At 45.3% G+C, this 17613-nt stretch overlaps 2 protein-coding genes across 5 annotated transcripts in view; one reads left to right on the plus strand and one right to left on the minus strand.

The window, feature by feature from the left end:
* The window catches only part of SCAP (SREBP cleavage activating protein), a 90320-nt gene that overhangs the window by 64355 nt on the left and 8352 nt on the right, over nucleotides 1-17613 (minus strand). For both annotated transcript variants that reach the window (XM_084594934.1, XM_084594933.1), the window contains exon 2: nucleotides 17204-17354. In XM_084594934.1, the coding sequence (XP_084451060.1) occupies nucleotides 17204-17352 (149 nt within the window). In that variant the 5' untranslated portion in view covers nucleotides 17353-17354. The remainder of the gene's footprint in view (nucleotides 1-17203; nucleotides 17355-17613) is intronic.
* Nucleotides 8031-15684, plus strand: LOC146199449 (density-regulated protein homolog). Of its 3 annotated transcripts, none has more exons than XM_084594935.1 (3): nucleotides 8031-8170; nucleotides 9680-10003; nucleotides 14314-15684. In XM_084594935.1, the coding sequence occupies exons 2-3, from the start codon at nucleotides 9684-9686 to the stop codon at nucleotides 14543-14545; spliced, it is 552 nt and encodes a 183-aa protein (XP_084451061.1). In that variant the 5' UTR covers nucleotides 8031-8170; nucleotides 9680-9683; the 3' UTR covers nucleotides 14546-15684. The 3 variants fall into 3 exon arrangements, with proteins under 3 accessions (XP_084451061.1, XP_084451063.1, XP_084451062.1); XM_084594937.1 differs by lacking the exon at nucleotides 8031-8170 and adding an exon at nucleotides 8729-8938; XM_084594936.1 differs by lacking the exon at nucleotides 8031-8170 and adding an exon at nucleotides 9130-9456 and having other exon boundaries at nucleotides 14314-15561.

A 17613-nucleotide genomic window follows, 5' to 3' on the forward strand; every position in this document is an offset into this window, starting at 1 on the left:
TAGAGGAGCTGCTGAGCCTGCAATGCTGCATTTTTCTTGTAGCAGATTGCAGTAATGTTTACGTGCCTTGCTGCTCTTGGCAGGTGATGTTGAATCTAACCCAAGCTCTAACACTATCGAGGATGTGTTCGCTGAACTAAAAAATCTATCCGCCGGTCAAACCAAGCTCCTTTCTGAAATACACGACCTCAAAACAAAGATGAATTCCACTGAAGTTGCCACAACCAGCTTGAATAAGCGAATGAGCGATCTGGAAGCCCATTTCCAAGCTTTTTCAGATCTTCAAGCCGATTTCGAAGCAATGAAATCTAGGGAGTGCTGGGATGGCTCGACAGATCAACAACCTAGACGTGCGAATTGAGGATGCTGAAAATCGCTCGCATTAGTATCGGGAATGCTGTAGAATAATCTGATATTCTACAGCATTCCCGATACTAACCCATCTGAAAATTTTGAAGGCTCTGAGGAAACAGTCATCAACCATTGCCTTCAGAACTTGAGTGTAACAATTAACCCCGAGAACATTGAATGTGCCTACTGCCTTGTGTGTTACAAATCTACCCACACTCATCCAATCATCGTCAAGTTCACTTCACCTAAGATTAAAGATGACATATTATCAAATGATCATAAGTTTCAGGAAACTAACTTCAGCATTGGCGAAGACTCTTCACTCAAAGTCTGAAATGCATGAAAACACCTAGTCGCGTTTAATAAAAAAAAATTCACAGTGGCTTAGCTGTAGTCAAGCCTAGGAGATTGTGAAAGCAATCTGCTTCGGTGGATTAAAAAGAAGCACGCATTTGCCGAGCCGCATCTTGAGCACGACGTCTGGTTCGACGCTCTTCACGTTGTTCCTCTGTCTCCGTAGCTCGCTGTCGCTTCCTGGCTTCACACTGGCGAGCCGCCTTCTCCCTTCCTCAGACAGCATGACGAACTGTCTTACAAGCGCTGAAATGGCATTATATATCATAAATGCTTTTCAAACTCATGGGTGAAGAGATTGAAACGTTGGCTATTGCCCCACTGGTGCATGAGTTTACTTCGTAATAATATACATGAAGGTCACCGCAGCTTCGTTTTGAAGTGAGCATAACTTCCATCTTTGCAAGGACATCATCCATCTCGAAAGAAAAGCTCTCACTTTTCATGGGATGACCATGGATTCACTGAATAAAGAAATATCAGCTAGCATTGACTTTTATCGTTGTCTTAAAGTGCTATTAGCGTCCCAAACTTTCCTCCGCAAATGCTAACCTTGTTAGCATCCCTGTTCAATCCTCCGGTAGCGGATAAAAAGAAATAAGCATTAAAACTTGTTTTAAACGTTCTTAACATTGTTTCGCGTGGGTCTGTGCCTTAGTTATTCACACGTGCGTATTGCGTGCATTGGTCTGGTGCTATCAGCACCCAATACTGTGTTTGCATAGCAGTTGTGCGCCAGTACAACCTATATTAATTCTCGCAAAATTCAAGTCTAAACATGGCGTGAGAACCGAAATATATGAGACTAGCTTCTTCAGAGCTAGCTTCGATCCAGCCTAGTTTCTAATCTAGCCTAGCTTTCAAGAGCTTAAATGTTCTGCTGCTACATGAACAATACAGTGGCTGATATTTCAATGGATGGAGGCATATCTCTTACCTTCCAAGTGATATATAGCCCCTGCCATAGAAAAATCTTTTTCACATGCAACAACCTTTCATCCCCAAGAGAACACAACTGCTTATACAAGTATGCCATACGAAAACAAATAATCATGTTCTTCATATTCGACAGTGCAGAACATTGATCAATGAGCCATTGAGTGCTTCGATTTGTAATGCTTATAGAGCGTCAGATCAAGCATATACCAAAAATTAGATTTTCGACAATGCAGGTTAAAAGCTCCTAGTGCTCGAAAGTTCCGGAGCCCTCCACTATGTCGTCTCTCATAGCCTGAATCACTTTGAGACGTCAAACCCCAATAACCAAAAATTAAAGGACATAAGCTCCGCCATTAAGGGTATGACGCGACAGCGTTTCCCACACACGAGGATGCTTTCATCTGTCTATTTTTGTATTTATTTTTTTATTTTAAACACCGATACTTAGCGTCACCAAACATTTGCTTTCCATTCTCAGGAGTTTGACACCTTTGAACGCATTTTTTCATTATTTCTATAATTTGAATGAATTAACTTATCCGTTGCACATTTTTCATTTGCATTATATTTTTTAATTAGCATCATGAAGCATTGGCTTTTCATTCTGAGCATTTTACACCTTTGAACCCCCTTTTCATTTTTTGATTTTTTATTTATTTAATTCATCAATACATTGATTTCATAAACTCATCATACACCAATAATCAATCATTAGAACAACAAATTACAATGATACCTTTTTTTTTTACGCAGCCCCTGATTATTTCCAACATGCGGTGAGGACTATTACCACTACTCCTATGGCTTTTCAACTGAACGAGCGGTATAAGCTATCGCTCAAGATGATTAACTAATACAAAGCCTGCAGCGTATGCAATATAATCGCAGACTCCCGAAGCACACATCACGTCCAGTCGTTACATTTGCCGACCGTTTGCTCAGACAGCAGCAAATTGTCAACAAACTTTTGAACCTTACTCAAGTTCCATTCATGAAAAATAAAAGTCAAGCAAGCAGATTTTTCTGAAGCCGCGCCACTGACGGTACACTGTGACGCGCTGCAGATGCAGCGCAAGAGCTCTGCACGTGCACAGAAGGGAGCGGGAAAGCAGCAGTGCAAAGAGAAAGCATGGTCAGCGCAGCCCCCTTATTCCCAGTTTCTATTTTTCTGCCATAGATGGTGCTCCTGATGCAAGCGCAGGCACAGCAAGCACAGATAAGAGAGTATTAGTTGGAACCTTCCCAGGGATGACAATGAGGGCAGTGCTGAAAGAAAGTAAAAATAGGCTGTTGAAAAATTCCGCAGAGCGCAATATGGTGATAGTAGCCGCGGGGCTAAACGATGTCCTAAATGGTGACGCTGCAGGAGTGGTGGAAAGTTTAGCTAAGGGAGTTGACGATATCAGGGAGATAACACAGCAAGCCCAGATAGTTGTATGCACAGTACCGGAGGTGCTAGGATCGAAGGGCAAGCTGGAAAAGGATGTGGTGATAGTTAATCAGGACATAAGAAAGTTAAGCCTGGAGAAGCATTTCGAAGTAATTGAGGTAAACAAGGAGGTGCATAAAGCAGGTTTTGCAGGGCTTTTCAGCGAGATGGCATCCATTTTAACAGAAGGGTGGGAGCAGAGATCGGCTGGCGCCTGGCAGGCAGGGCTGTAGCTTTTTTAAAGGGTCCACCCCCAAAAAATGGCAAGGAGGAGGTCGAGAAAGAAAAGTACAAAACGAGATTTAACACTAGGATCAGCTACATAAACATGCAAGGAGGTAGAGGAGGTAGAAAAAGAGTGAAATGGCTAGAGATAGAACAGCAGTTGAAGGATGACAAAATAGGTGTGTACGCTCTATGCGAGACTCATCTCAGGGATCTAGAAGATCCGTCGTTTATAGAAGGCTACGTCTGGGAAGGGTGCAACAGGATAAAAACGGAAAAAAAGGGTGGAGGGGTAGGTATGCTGATACACCAGGGAACAAATTGGTAAAGAATAAAATCATCTTGTAAAGAACATATCTGGGTATTAGGAACAATTGCCAGCATAAGAACATGGCTAGGGGTAGTTTATTTAGGAACAGGACACCAATGCAGGCAAGAAAACAAGGATCTCATTGAATGTCTCAGTGACGATATAAGCCAGTTTGGAGACGGGGCAGATATTATTCTGCTGGGGGACATGTACAGCCACATCGACGATCTGGATGGATACACAGATTGTAATGGGAAGCTAATGGTAGATTTCAGCGAGCGACACGACCTAGTTACAGTAAATAGAGAAACAAAATGTGAAGGACCAATCACGTGAGAATTCCGCAACAGGCAGAGGACCATTGACTACAGTCTAATGTCACAGGGAATTTATAGCAAGGTCACAAAAATGGAAATAGACGAAGAAGGGGAGTGTAGTCTGGGAAGTGATCATAAACGTATTAGTCAGCAGATGGGGCCCTTGATGAAAAGAGAAATGGAACTTAGACAAAAAGTAAACGCAAAATTAAACGACGATCAAATAGTGCAGTTAGCAGCAGACATATAGAAAGCAATAGAGAAAAGCCCCATGGAACACTGAACACTGGGATTATGAATAGGTAGGACCACTCATAAGGAGGAAAATTAAGGAGGTTAAAGTAGCAAACAGCTGGAATTGAAAGAGGAAGCCACAGAGCTGGTGGGATAAGGAAATCAGGGAAGCCATTGAACAACGAAGGGCCGCTCCAAGGGAGCACCGAGAGGCAAAGAAAGCACAGGTATCTCAGGAGGCCATAGACCAAAAATGGGAATCATATCAACAAAAGAAATGATGTACAGGCCCTCGTCCAAAGTCAAATAAAGCAGTCCACCCATCGCTGAATGGCTGCCACGATGCCACTAGAGGCGGACCAAAAAAATTCTGAAACCATATAAGCTGGTTAGGTAAGAAGAATCAAAGAAAGCAGGACCGGATTCAAGATAACGAGGGAAATTGTTTAAAGGGAGACAACGCAGTGAACTACATTGCATCAGTTGTAGCCGAGTCATTTAAGAGCGATGATAGGGTAATCTCCGCAAATCAGGAAGCAACACAAGGTAGCAGAATACAAAGCAGCTTAGAACTGACCAATCTAAACTGGAAAAAGGCAGAAAAAAATATTCCTAAAAACACATCTACAGGAATAGATGGAATTCCGATCAAGCTGATTAATGAACTTGGTCCAAGAAGTAAGGAAATAATGTTAGAAGCTTTGGAAACAGTCATAACAAGTAAGCAAATTCCGGACAGCTGGCGGTAGAGTAAAACGAATTTGATTTATAAAGAGGAAGGAGAAAGGATGCACATAAAATCTTACAGGCCGATTACCATAACATCTGTTATGTACAGGTTTGCCATGCAGGCGGTGAAATTAAAGGTTCAAGCATGGGTAGAAAGTAACAAGATACTCGGAAAACTTCAGAACAGCTTTAGAAAGGGTAAGTGCTTATATGATAGCCTGTTCGTGCTTACCCAATGCATCGAAATATCTAGAGTGGAAAATAGACCTTTGCATTTGGCCTTCCTGGACATGAAGGGGTGTACGACAACGTAAATAGGGAACTCCTGTGGAACATATTAAAAGAAGGTATCGGTCATGAGATAACATAGTTCCTACAGGAAATATACCGGGATAACAAAGTAGAAATTACATGGGAAGGGATAAGAAGTATGGAAGCTGTCAAGATATGCACAGGATTAAGACAAGGGTGTCCTCTATCACCGCTGCTGTTCATGATTTATATGATAAATACCGAACGGAGGATACAAGAAAGTAACTTAGGTTTTAGCCTGTCATATAGATTAGGTGGAAATGCGGTTGAGCAGTGCCTCCCCCGTTTGATGTATGCAGACGATATTGTGCTGCTAGCCGAGAGTCAGGAAGAACTGCAAGCTCTAGTTAAGTATTGCGGAGACGAAGGGGACGCTCTAGGCTTCAGTTTTAGAGCAGTTAAGTCGGGTCTGATGATTTTCACTGGCTCAACAGATCAGGGTCTTAAAATACAAGGCCATGAAATACCCAAAGTAACAGAATATAAATATCTCAGGGAATGGGTAAACGAAGGATTGGCATACATTGAAAAGCATGAGCAATCACTTAAGGCAAAAGGGCAAAGAAATGCCGGGACAATGAAGCATAGGGCATTATAGGGACACAACAGGTATGAGGTTTTTAGGAGTATTTGGAAAGGAATTATGGTGTCCGGGCTTACTTTCGGAAATGCGGTTTTGTGCGTAAAATCAGAGGTACAGTCGACATTAGAAATAAATCAGAGAGCCGTCGGACGATTAGCACTGGGTGCCCATGGCAAAACCACAAATGAAGCGGTACAGGGAGATATGGACTGGGCATCTTTCGAAGTATGGGAAGCTCAGAGTAAAATATTATATGAGGAATGCCTGAGGAAATTGGACAGCAACAGATGGGCAGCTAGTATTTAAATACCTGTACCTAAACAGCGTTGACTCATAATGGAGGATAAGAACTAGGAAACTAACCAGTAAGTATGCTGGTCACAAGGACGAAGAAATAAAGTGCGTTGTTGTTGTTGTGGCTGTAGGAAGAAGGAAAAGAAAATGCACGGGCTTGCTACTGGCTCTGTAGCTGAGCCATCTCCGCTGCCTCGTGCGGACAGAAAAGAAAATAGAGAAGAAAGAAAAAAGAAAAGGGAGAGAAAGACCCGCGCTGCAACAACAACCGTCCTCCACTACCGAACAGGGGCGGGTGCAATGACGGCCTACAACAGATCAAATTGGGTGACTGGCTAGCCCCCGTCGCAAGCGGCGTTGACCTACCCTCCCAGCCCCGTAGGACCAGGAACTGCCACCCCATAATGAGCGTTAAGCAACAGGTGAAAAACACAGAAGGTAAAAATTCGATAAATTCGATGGAAAAGAAACAGAGTGTGGAAATATACCGAAAGTGGAAAAGGCAGATCAGGAAGGAGGCTTTCTTTGATAACTTAATAGGCAGTGCCCTACTTTTTGAAGCTAGATCAGGGTGCCCTAGAACCCGCAGCTACAAAAAGAAATTTAACAATGAAGATGATGCATGTGCAGTATGTGGTAACTCCACTGAAACAATTGATCATATTATACTTGAATGTAATGGTATCGATCCGGAAGTCGATGCAGGCGCAGTTACTGTTCCTGAAGCTCTGGGGTTTAGAGATACCAGTGGCCGGGTGAATGGACCTGCGGTGGAAGCTATCAAAAAACGATTGGAAGATTGGTGCCTCAAAAGCAGAAAAGTGACATAATGTTAGTAAAGTAGAAAAAATAATTCAATAAACAGAATGATGGTGTAGTTAACCAATCTAAAACAATAATTAAGATATAGGGGGAAGAAATGAGCATGATAGCAACTGCTACCACCCCGTTTTAAAAGGGACGCTCCTATATTCCATCCATCCATCCATCCCAGCAGCGTCGCCACGCAGTGTTTTGGGGGCTCCCCATAGCCTCGACGGCTCGCCGGCAGGGGAGGTGCGGCACTAGCGTTGCGCGCCGCAACTTGACCTTGGGCTCCCTGTAAGCTCGCTAATTGAACTACCCGGGAAGTGTACAACAGCGCCGCGATGCAAGTCATCCTACTTGGCACGTAGACAGGTGACCCAACTAGCGCGGCACGGTCGAGGTGCGTTTCCCAAACGCAGGAACCATGGGAAAATCGTCTGCTATAGTGCTTGTGGTTTCAATATTCTAACATCACTTGCTCGTTTTATTAACCACGTATGCTAGCATCGTTAATTCGGTAATATATGCTGCGGCACGCACCACTGATTGCACTGAATCGTCGCATGGCGTGCGCCTGAAAGAAGCGCACGCGTGCAGTCGCGGATCGATTAGGCTGAGTAGGCTGCCTGTTGCATGCAGGCACGTGCAAACGTACTGTCAGCCGCAAAAGTCTGCGGGATCTCAGCGCGTGGCAAAGCGAAGGAAAACTGCATTGTCTCGCCATCTGCCCGATGACGAGACTAAATAAAATTTTGTCCGAAACGGGCTTTGCGCACGCCTGTCCATTCTTCGCCAAGTATGCCCCGTCGCTTGGTTCTGTGTGAAGCGCTTATCAGATTCACGGAAGCAGTTTAGGCAGTTTAGGCCGCTGTTTGCATTCAACGCCGGTCTACACTGACAGGCGCGATGAAAGAAGTTCGCCGGCGCATTTCGCACTACGCCCCATGCAAAGATAGTGACACAGCAATTCAGCGGCAGCAATGGGCGTCAAAAACGAATCCCGGGGAAGCAAGAGCGGAGACATGCTTGATAGCGAAGGTTAGGCATGCGCAAATTGCTCCAAGCGCCATTTCCGTTAGTTAGCTTCCTCCGTTAGCATCGGTATCACAATTACGGCAGATGGCGCAGCAATGCAGTTTTTCGCTAGTTTTCCGTCGCTTCGCCACGCGCCATGCGCTGGAGATACCGCAAACTTTTACTGCTGACAGCGATCTCTTTCTCTATGCTGACAGTAAGACCTGGTGGCAACAAAATGACCTGAGCGTTGCGCCTGCAAACGAAACGCGGTAAGCTTGCGAATAAGTACGCGTACCATCAACAAAAAAGAGAGAGAGAGAGAGAACACGAACTGGACGACTGCAACGCGAGCACGAAAACGTCATAATAATATTACTTCCTCGCATCGAAATTCAAAAAGGAGACTTTATTAACGCATTCGAAGTGAAAAATCAACTGCGCTATAGTTTAGTTATTAACTACGATCCGCGGCGGGTGTCATGCTGAGCGTAGCTCAATTATTTTGCTCGCGTTGAATATGTGATGCTAACTGTGCAAGCGAAAACGCGAACATGCAGTTGTACAGGGCACTGGTGCTTGCTCAAGAATGGAGGTCGCAATGCCTGCTGTTAAAACTGCCCTCAGGCCCAACACGTCTTGCATATAATGCGCGTTCAATTCATTATTGCGCGTGGGTGACAGAGGGTCATTTAAAACAACCGCTTTTAAAGCTGAAAATTTAGAGCCATTTCAACGTTGAATATAACGTATGTGAGTTAACCATGTGAAAATTACATTCACACGCCAAACTGTTAGGAACTTATAGAGCGAATTCTGCTAGTGCTGGTGCGCTCTTGCGACGCAGTAAACGCACAGCAAGGGGAGCAGGAAGAGGACTTGGCGGAATATCACGCGCACCCTGACGCTCGCGCAATCCCCTTCAAGCGACGATATGGAATTCAGACGCCGTTCGAGCCAACGCTGCCAACATGCAAAGTGCCAACGTGTTTAAGCAGAGCACACGAGCTCGTCGTGACGGATCCAACGAACACAGCAACGTGCGATTTTTTTTTTTTAAGCACAACCCTACATAGCCACCTTTTTAATTTTGCAACACTGGTGTAGGTTAAAAAAAAATGGCCCTTGTAGTTTTTTACTTCGTACTTCTAATATTGATGTCACTAGCAATAGTGATGGGCGTGGGCCTTAGAAGCGGCGTTCGAAGATACGAAAATTTGCTCTTTGCTTGAGTGGGTCGGAACGTGGTCGGAACAAGAGTGATTGCTTCTCCTTCTCTTATCTTCTTTTCACACCATAAAATTTATTACGGATTGTGGCGTCACCTACAGGAGATCGAATCACGTGCATGCAAGCAATCAAGAGCATTTGAAAGGCTATCTACAGGGGGTGTGAACATCTGTTGCTCCCAGAAACCGCTGTCGCAGCCACTGGACGTTTCGAAACGCGAGTTTCAAGGTGCCTGCTGCGACGTGGTAGCGGCGTAGCAGTCAGCTGTTGATTTCAACCACCTCAGCCTCTTCAATCTCGCAACTGCGCCGGGATCGCTACCAATACAGTTAGTATACTGGCCGTTTCGGGACGTAACCTATGTTCGCGATATACTTTGGTTTCGGTACACTGCAAAGCAGGGTTGTATGTGTGTGGTGCCGGGCAGTGTCTTGTACAAAACGTGGCTAGTACGGCTTCGAGGTGTATACGCGGATTTCACCACACCACGCGGCAAATTAGCACAGTCAATGTGTTTTTCGTTTAAAGGTGTGCCATCCGATCAATCGCAGGGAGATGTACGAAGGAGGCACGGATGGTCTGCCGACGGGACCGTTGCCCGGCGTGTCGTGTCCCATCGAAGTGATATACTGCGGCGAGTGCTCGATGCCGCCCGAGTACTGCGAATACTGCCCATATTCGCAAAAGTGCAGGGAATGGCTTCAGAAAAACCTCCCAGAGGAGTTCGAGAGGCGAATAAACCTCAGTGACGCACCGCAGACTGGAGCGGGCGGCGATGAAGAAAAGAAACGTCACAAGCGCGGCGGTAAAGGCATGGTCAAAGCCAAAAAGATGGCGGAAAAGGACAAGCGAATTCGCCTGTCCCGAGCGGCGCGGTGAGTAAACGCATTTCGCATTGTTACGTCATGATAACCATTCTCAGACTTACATTCTTGCTACGGCATAAATTTGGACGTCGCTTTGCTAGTGCTCCAATTTTATTCTACCATTAACTTCCTCGTCCCGAACGTGACCACGGCCAGCAGCGCTAATGGTACAGTGCCTAGTACTAATGGCCGGCTCCAACGTCTAATCCCGGCCATAGCGGCTGGTTTACGATTGAGGTGAAAAGCAAGGCACCCGTGTGCCGTCCGATATCAGTGCACGTTAGTAAGAAATCCAGGAGGTCCAAATTTCCGGAGCCCTCCACTACGGCGTCTCTCATAGCCCGAGTGTCACTTTTGAGCGTTAAACCCAATGAACCAAATCAAGCAACGTTTCAATCGCGGAAACATGTCGAAATGTTTCCGTGAACGAGCCGAACGGCGACACGCTGCATGACAACGTCGCGCGGTGGGCTAAGGGCCGCCAAAGCATTGCCGATCGTCGCTGTCGCTCAGGTTCTGGGTTTTTAGAAAATTTCGCCCGTCGCCCGGAAGCAGCTCGCGAGCAGAAGGGTTTGGGAGTACGTTACTTCCCTTCTGGAAGGTTGCCCCGCCGGGGTGGTGCAGTGGTAAGACGCCCGATCACTGTGCCGGAGTTCCCGGGATCGAATCCCGGCCTCGGCGGCTGCGTTTCGATGGAGGCGAAACGAAGTGGCGTCCGTGTGCTGTGCGATGTCAGCGCACGTTAAAGATCCCCAGGTGGTCGAAATTACTCCGTAGCCCTCCACTACGGCCCCCCTTTCTCTCTACCACTTTCACTCCCACCTTCATCCCTTCCCTTACGGCGCGGTTCAGGTGTCCACAGAGCAAGTGTGACAGATACAGCGCCTTTCCCTTCCTATGAACCAACCAACCAACCAACCCTTCTGGAAGGTAAATATGTAGGCCAGTTGATGAGCCATCTAAAAATTACAAAGCCGCAGCAGACTGCAGCGAGCGTCGCACCGAACACCGGCGTTTCGTTGAACGCATCAAAGTTCACCGGCGTTCCAAGCAGAATCCACTTTCATGCCCTGCGCATGCGATGCCGGCAGACGCTTTCCTAATCCGCTCATTCAGTCAGCTGCCCATGGCGGCGTGCGCATGCGCAGTGCGAAAACTAACCTCCTCTCCGCGCCGGAGCATGCACTTGCTGGGATGCCGCTGCACCTCCTCCTCCTCTCTGTAACGAGCACTGCGGCCGAAACGCCCCGCCAGGGTGGTGCAGTGGTAAGACGCCCGACTACTGTGCCGGAGTACCCGGGCTCGAACCCGACCTCGGCGGCTGCGTTTCAATGGAGGCGAAACGAAGAGGCGTCGTGTGCTGTGCGATGTCAGCGCACGTTAAAGATCCCCAGGTGGTCGAAATTACTCCGTAGCCCTCCCCTACGGCACCTCTTTCTCTCTTTCCACTTTCACTCCCATCTTCCTCCCTTCCCTTACGGCGCGGTTGCGGTGTCCACAGAAAAACAAGTGAGAGTTACCGCGCCTTTCCCTTCCTATAAATAAATCAGTTTTTTTTTTAATCAGCTGTGAAATGGGGGCGAAGGAAGGGTGGCTGATCCTGGCCCTGATGGGGCTGGGACCTTTTCACGATCCTGGGAGAAACCGGTTTGACTGGGCTGTGAAGTAGGCATGGGGGGAGAATTCGCAGCTTTTTCCTGTGCCATGAGCACAGCCCAGTCTCCAATATGGCAGCGCCCTTTGGCCAATTTTGAAAAGGCCATCTGTTGGCCTTCATTGCACCCGCCACCACTTCGGTGGTGGACAACGGCTGTTGTTGCGGCGCACGTCTTTCTCTCCCTCTTCTTTTTCTTTCTTCTCTATTTTCTCTTCTGTCCGCACGAGGCAGCGGTGATGGCTCAGCTACAGATCCAGTAGCTGGCCCGTGCATTTTCTTTTCCTTTTTCCGACAGTCACAACAGCTGTGAAATGGCGCAGCTGGTTGCCACGGTTACAACGAATGCGGAGTGCCACGCACGGCGACCTTGGCTTTAGATGGTGTAGCAAAGCTTTAGCTTCAGAGCCAAGAATGATTGAAGCAATGCTGCTGGCATAGGTATGTAGACTAAAAGGGAATGATAAAAATGGGAAACAGGAGGTCTGAATAGTGAAAGGGTAATCTGAAAGAGCTAGAAAACCAGACAAAAATTTAAAAAAAATAAAATATATAAAATGATGACATGTAAAGAGTGCTAACAAAATGAAATACATCAGGAAAAACCAGAGAAGAATTCAGTCTTTTTGCTCGAAAGGAAAACAGAGGCTTTGGTGATGCATTCGTTCTTGACCTTCACGATCAGGATGGCTTCCACTTTCTCGCGTGTAAGCTTACTATGGCACCTTTTCAGAATGGTCGTCTGTTCAAAAGCAGGGAAACATTTTCCATTGCTGTCACATTTGCGACAATGCAATGGCAGGTTTCTGGACGATGAGAACCCAAAAAATCAGTTAATCTTTTACTGAGGCTTGGCCGATGTAGGCCATGCCACAAGATAGTGAAATAGAATATACAACACGTTTTGCGCATGCTATAACGGAATTGTTGTGCCGTGTGGTACAGCCAATGTTTCTCTTTGTTGTTTCATCCACCATGCGACAAGTCTATATAGACGATGTGGGGCTGAAAAGACCATGTGGAACACCTGCCTTCTTGCCAATCTTATTAAGTTGATGGGAAACCTTGTGCATATATGGAATAATTGCTACCTTGTTTCGCTGTTGTACTTCAGATCTTTAAATTCTAACTTTTTACACTCAGACCTCCTGTATCTCGTTTTGATCGTTATCCTTATGTCTACATACCCATGTCAGCCGCACTGTTTGAATCATTCTTGGTTTTTTGTTTTGCTGGGTTAATCATTGGCTTTCGCCTTTGTTCGAACATTTGCATCTCTCTCCTCACTAAACTTGGGGTATCTCATGTATTCACCTGAGATTTTAAAGATGTCTTTCAAATAAACATTATTTTTGCACTTCCACTTGTATTTGGCCAATTAAGCTCCTTGAAATCTGGGAATTTTGTTTATCCTTCCAAGCAGTGCTGGCCACTTTCAGGACTTGCGTCATGTTACTTCCACCTCATGTTGCTTGTTCTATTAATTGTTGGCTAGGCTTATCAATTTGTCAATATAGTATGAACTTAATGTGGTTTGTTCCACTCGACGCTTTGCTTTTGTATGTACTATTTTTTTCTGCTACGTGTTTAGAATTTTTGTCTCCCTCATGGGTGCTTTTCTGCGGGTATAAATGATGTGGTTCATGGATTACGAAAATAAAGTTGCAGCTCTGCGCTTGTTTGTCCTACTAGTTCCTCTGTGCTTTTTCCTCGTCCTGCTATGCACTGAAAAAAAAAAAAAAAGAATGGAAAACCAACTAGCCCTACAGCTTGTCCTCTTAATGTTCAGTGTTAGAAACGGGATAACTACACTGCCTTTGGCCGAACGATCAGGCGGTGTTAACAGAGCAACACTTAAAACGCACCGCTCTGTCACAGAGTACCGTCCCTTCGTGCGGGGGTGCACCAGCAGCAACAGGTGATAGCGTCGGTGTGACGGATTGCCAAGGGTTGTCGCCTCACGCGGTTGTTACCGCTGCAACCTTGGTGATTTGCCGCACGACAACGACGCCAATGCCTTTCGCTGCTGGTCCACACCAAACAAAGCGACAGGACTCTGCCACACAGCAGCACGTTTTCAGCGCTGCTCTGTTAAGCCACCTCATCGTTTGGCCAAGGGAAGTACAGATACACTAGTATCCCATTTCTAACACTAAACAGCATGAAGTACAATAAAACAGTGATGGAAATTCTTGTAACACATCGCATTTCTAAGGGACACAGTGCTGCAATGCAGAGTTGGATTGCCAGAAGAGACTTCCTCATGCTCCTTTACATAATATCTCGTCACACTAGCATTTATATTTCCTTTATTACCCTACCAAGATTTTACTGAACAGTCTCTATGTGCTCACATATATGTACGGATTAGACAAAGTGAGTGTCTGTAGGTTCTTTCGTTCTTCGCTCAAACCAGACTCTCAAAAAAAGCCAGAATGGAAGTTGCATACTCCAAAGCCTCCTGTGATTGGCTGCCTCTCAAACTGCTTCCTGGCGATAGGCGAAATTTTCTAAAAATCCAGAACCTGAGTGACACGAAGAGCGGCACTGCTTTGGCGGCCCTCATCCCATCCCGTGGTGTGTCACTGTGAATTGTCACCTCATATGGTTAGCGCTTTATTGTTTGTCTTCCCAGATCATGCTAACACACATCTTATTTTTACAGAGGAAGGAGGAAGTTTGTGACAGTGGTGACTGGCTTGAGCACCTTTGACATTGACCTGAAGGATGCATCAAAATTCTTTTCTCACAAATTCTCCTGCGGTTCTTCTGTGACTGGAGATGATGAGATTGTCATCCAGGGTGATGTAAAAGATGATGCATTTGATGTCATCAGCGAAAAGTGGCCAGAGGTTGACGAAGACCTTATAGAGGATCTTGGCGATCAATCGCGCTAAGCTTGTACAGTATAAAATGGTATTTACCATTGTTTTTATTGGTAAAATGTCAACTGCAATGCTTGAAGTGCAGTCAGCAACATATGGTGCATGATAGTGAGTGCACAGTGTGTACTACACGACACTAGGCTAAAACTGAACGATGATTTCGCTGGGGCTTTCAGTCCTTTCCATACAGTGTCTGTATTCAAAATGGAGGCCTTTATGCATTTTTCTCAGTGGTTCTTGGTTCAAGATATACTGATCCTGATAATACTCTTTCGAGGGTTTGCAAAACATATCTGGCTAACAGATACCCCAGATGTGCATTGTATTGTAATCTGAAAAATGTACAAAAAGCTGCAGTATTCTGTGTTACATTTTAATGATTGTGTACAGAAAGCAAAATCGTGAAAAAGTATCCTAACAGCTGTATGTGGGCGAAACCACCCAGATTAAAATGGACACTCGGTAAGGCTTTCCTCGGGCATACCAGTTCCAGCTGGTACAGCACTTTTCCAGTCAAATTTCCAGTTGGAAGGGGGTGAGATTTCAGCTGGAGCTTGCTCAAGGTGTAAATTTTCTAGCCAGAAACCAGAACATTCTAGCTGGAATTGCCTTTTCCAACTGAAAAATCCTGATTTTTCAGCTGGAAATATGGGGTACACGGTTTAATATTCCAGATGAAAATGGAGCATTTTTTTGTAAGCGTGCGTGCTTTGATGTGCATGGAATAAAATATTGTGGTGGCTTCGTCTGAAACAAATGTGCTGTATGGTGGTTCCTGCATTACTATTGTCTGTGTGGTGCAAGTATAAAGCACGATTAGATGCAGACATTGTACTGTATGGAGAAAATACAAACTGCGCCATCAGAAATTTTATTTATGTGGCATATCAAGACAGATGAAAAGAATCGCGGAGTAGTTTTGACATATCAACTCTATGCACAAAAAAATGACGAGAGACCCTATCTGTAGTCTAAACGCAAGAATGCATTGCACCCATGCTAGTGACACACTCACACCGGCGTGCCACCTGCCGGCGTGCCACTTGCCATCATGCCAGCAGCTCACCGCCAGACGGCGTAACCAGATTCACATCAAAGCAGCAGTGTATCATGCTTTTGAACTAGCCACTGCTTAACATAAGATGTCTAATGCTGCTACCAGTAAACAATAAATATAATGAGGTAACTAAAATTAATGTAAATTTGAGCTCGGACCCGGTGCACTCGTATGCAAGCGAATAATTGCAGTTGAATGGTTTACTCCTATGTAAGAAGCCACCGCGTTTCTCTTCAAGAAGTCATGTTTCCGTAGAAACAGAGCCTTGTATGCTGGTTCGTTGTCTTTCTTGCTTGAGCACCGCTGATTACCTTTTCATATCGTGAGGTGAGCGCTCATTAGCACATGTCCTGCCAATCTCAAAACACATTATACGACCACAATTTGTCAAAATTTCTAACGTAGTAACTGGAAAGTCATGTTATCCAGGAACATATTAACCGGGAGAAAAATCGTGCAACTCTATGGGAGGTGCTTAACTGCCCGCGATTTTAAGCATATGAAATGGGAAATCGTATCACCCAGGAACGTAACAATGAGGTTCTCCTGTATATACCATTTAGAGCCCTTAAGCGGTACTTACATTAAATTTGATTCTAAGTTGTGACATATTAAAAACATACACGAAGACTTAACTCTCAGATATTTCGCCCACAGCATAATAAAAGGCAATACTGTTGATATTAAAGCCCCAGAAGATTGTAATGCCAGCATTTGTAAGAAAACCAGTGATGAAATATAATTTTGATATTGCCAAGGTGTCATTAAGAGGACTGCAGTGGGCAGCAGTGGGGAGAGAGCACAGATAAGGAAAGCACTGTGTGAAGTTAATAAAATTGTTGCATAAGTATTTTCCAGAAGATTGTTTTTTCCTCTGAAAAGCCACAAAACTTGTATCATTTAGGTGAAAAATATTAAAGTTAGATGAAACAGTTTCCCAAGAACAGCAGTTGTGCACTCTACAATTATTTCAGCCACTGCAAAACCCGAGTTGGGTCCAATATGACTCATTGTTTTAAACACACTACATTATCCTTCAAAGCATAGTTTTCTAGCAGCACTTAAGCTAGGCTCCAATCCTCTGCAATCACTAACTTATGCCACTATTCAGTGGCATAAATTAGTGAATACAATGAAGCTTTGAGAGGCAAAACACCTTGTACTAAATTTATACCTGGAAATAAATTGGGCCCAGTAATAAATTTTGCCTGATGTTAGCAGAGCACCTTCAGCAGAAAGGGCTGGCAATTTTCTGCTGAAGCAACTAATGCAACAGCTGTATTACAAGTAGCATTTTATGCCACTGATTAAATAACAGGAAAAGGAGGACTGACAGTAAAATATGGTGCTAAAAATCAGATGTGCACCCCCTCTAAGAATTTTCTTACCGAGAAACTTTGTCTCCTCCAAGACCAATCCCTGAGACTGGCACAGCCACTGATGGGGAGTAATAGGGATAAATTCCGCAAAGGGAACAAGTCCAGCGACAGGATCAATTGGACAACGCTAATTACTCAAGAAGAGCATAAACGAACCAGCTAGAGGCCAGTAATGAAGTGCAAGTACAAGTCAATAATCGCAATAACCACGCAGAAAACAGTGGATCATCTCACCAGGCCACCATGAAAGTGAAGATCGCAAATATGATGAGTGTAAGCGGGTGGCTGGAGCAGTACAGGCCATGCTTGTAGTAGATTTGGGCAATCCTGTCCTTGATGGTATAAGACTTGGCCGGTGATGACGTTACCTGGACACCCTGCATGGCTGGGTGGAAAATGCGCCGGCGTGTCACAAGACCAATCCGGCCATTTCTCACTGAGTAACAGCAGCACGAAAGCGGAGCCATGCTGCCTACACATGCACACACAAAACGCGCGCGGGGCGCTGTGAACAGGCACTCTGCTTCTTCTGCAGCCGGAGTGTCTTCTAAACGCGGCAGTGGACCTGGCATCAAGCCTTCACCCCCTCCCTCTTCCCCCTGCTCTCGCAGCTTGCCTGCTTCACCACCCATTGTAGTAAATCT

Source organism: Amblyomma maculatum, chromosome 2 (assembly GCF_055883805.1).
Source record: "Amblyomma maculatum isolate TAMU_Amacu chromosome 2, ASM5588380v1, whole genome shotgun sequence".
NCBI lineage: Eukaryota > Metazoa > Arthropoda > Arachnida > Ixodida > Ixodidae > Amblyomma > Amblyomma maculatum.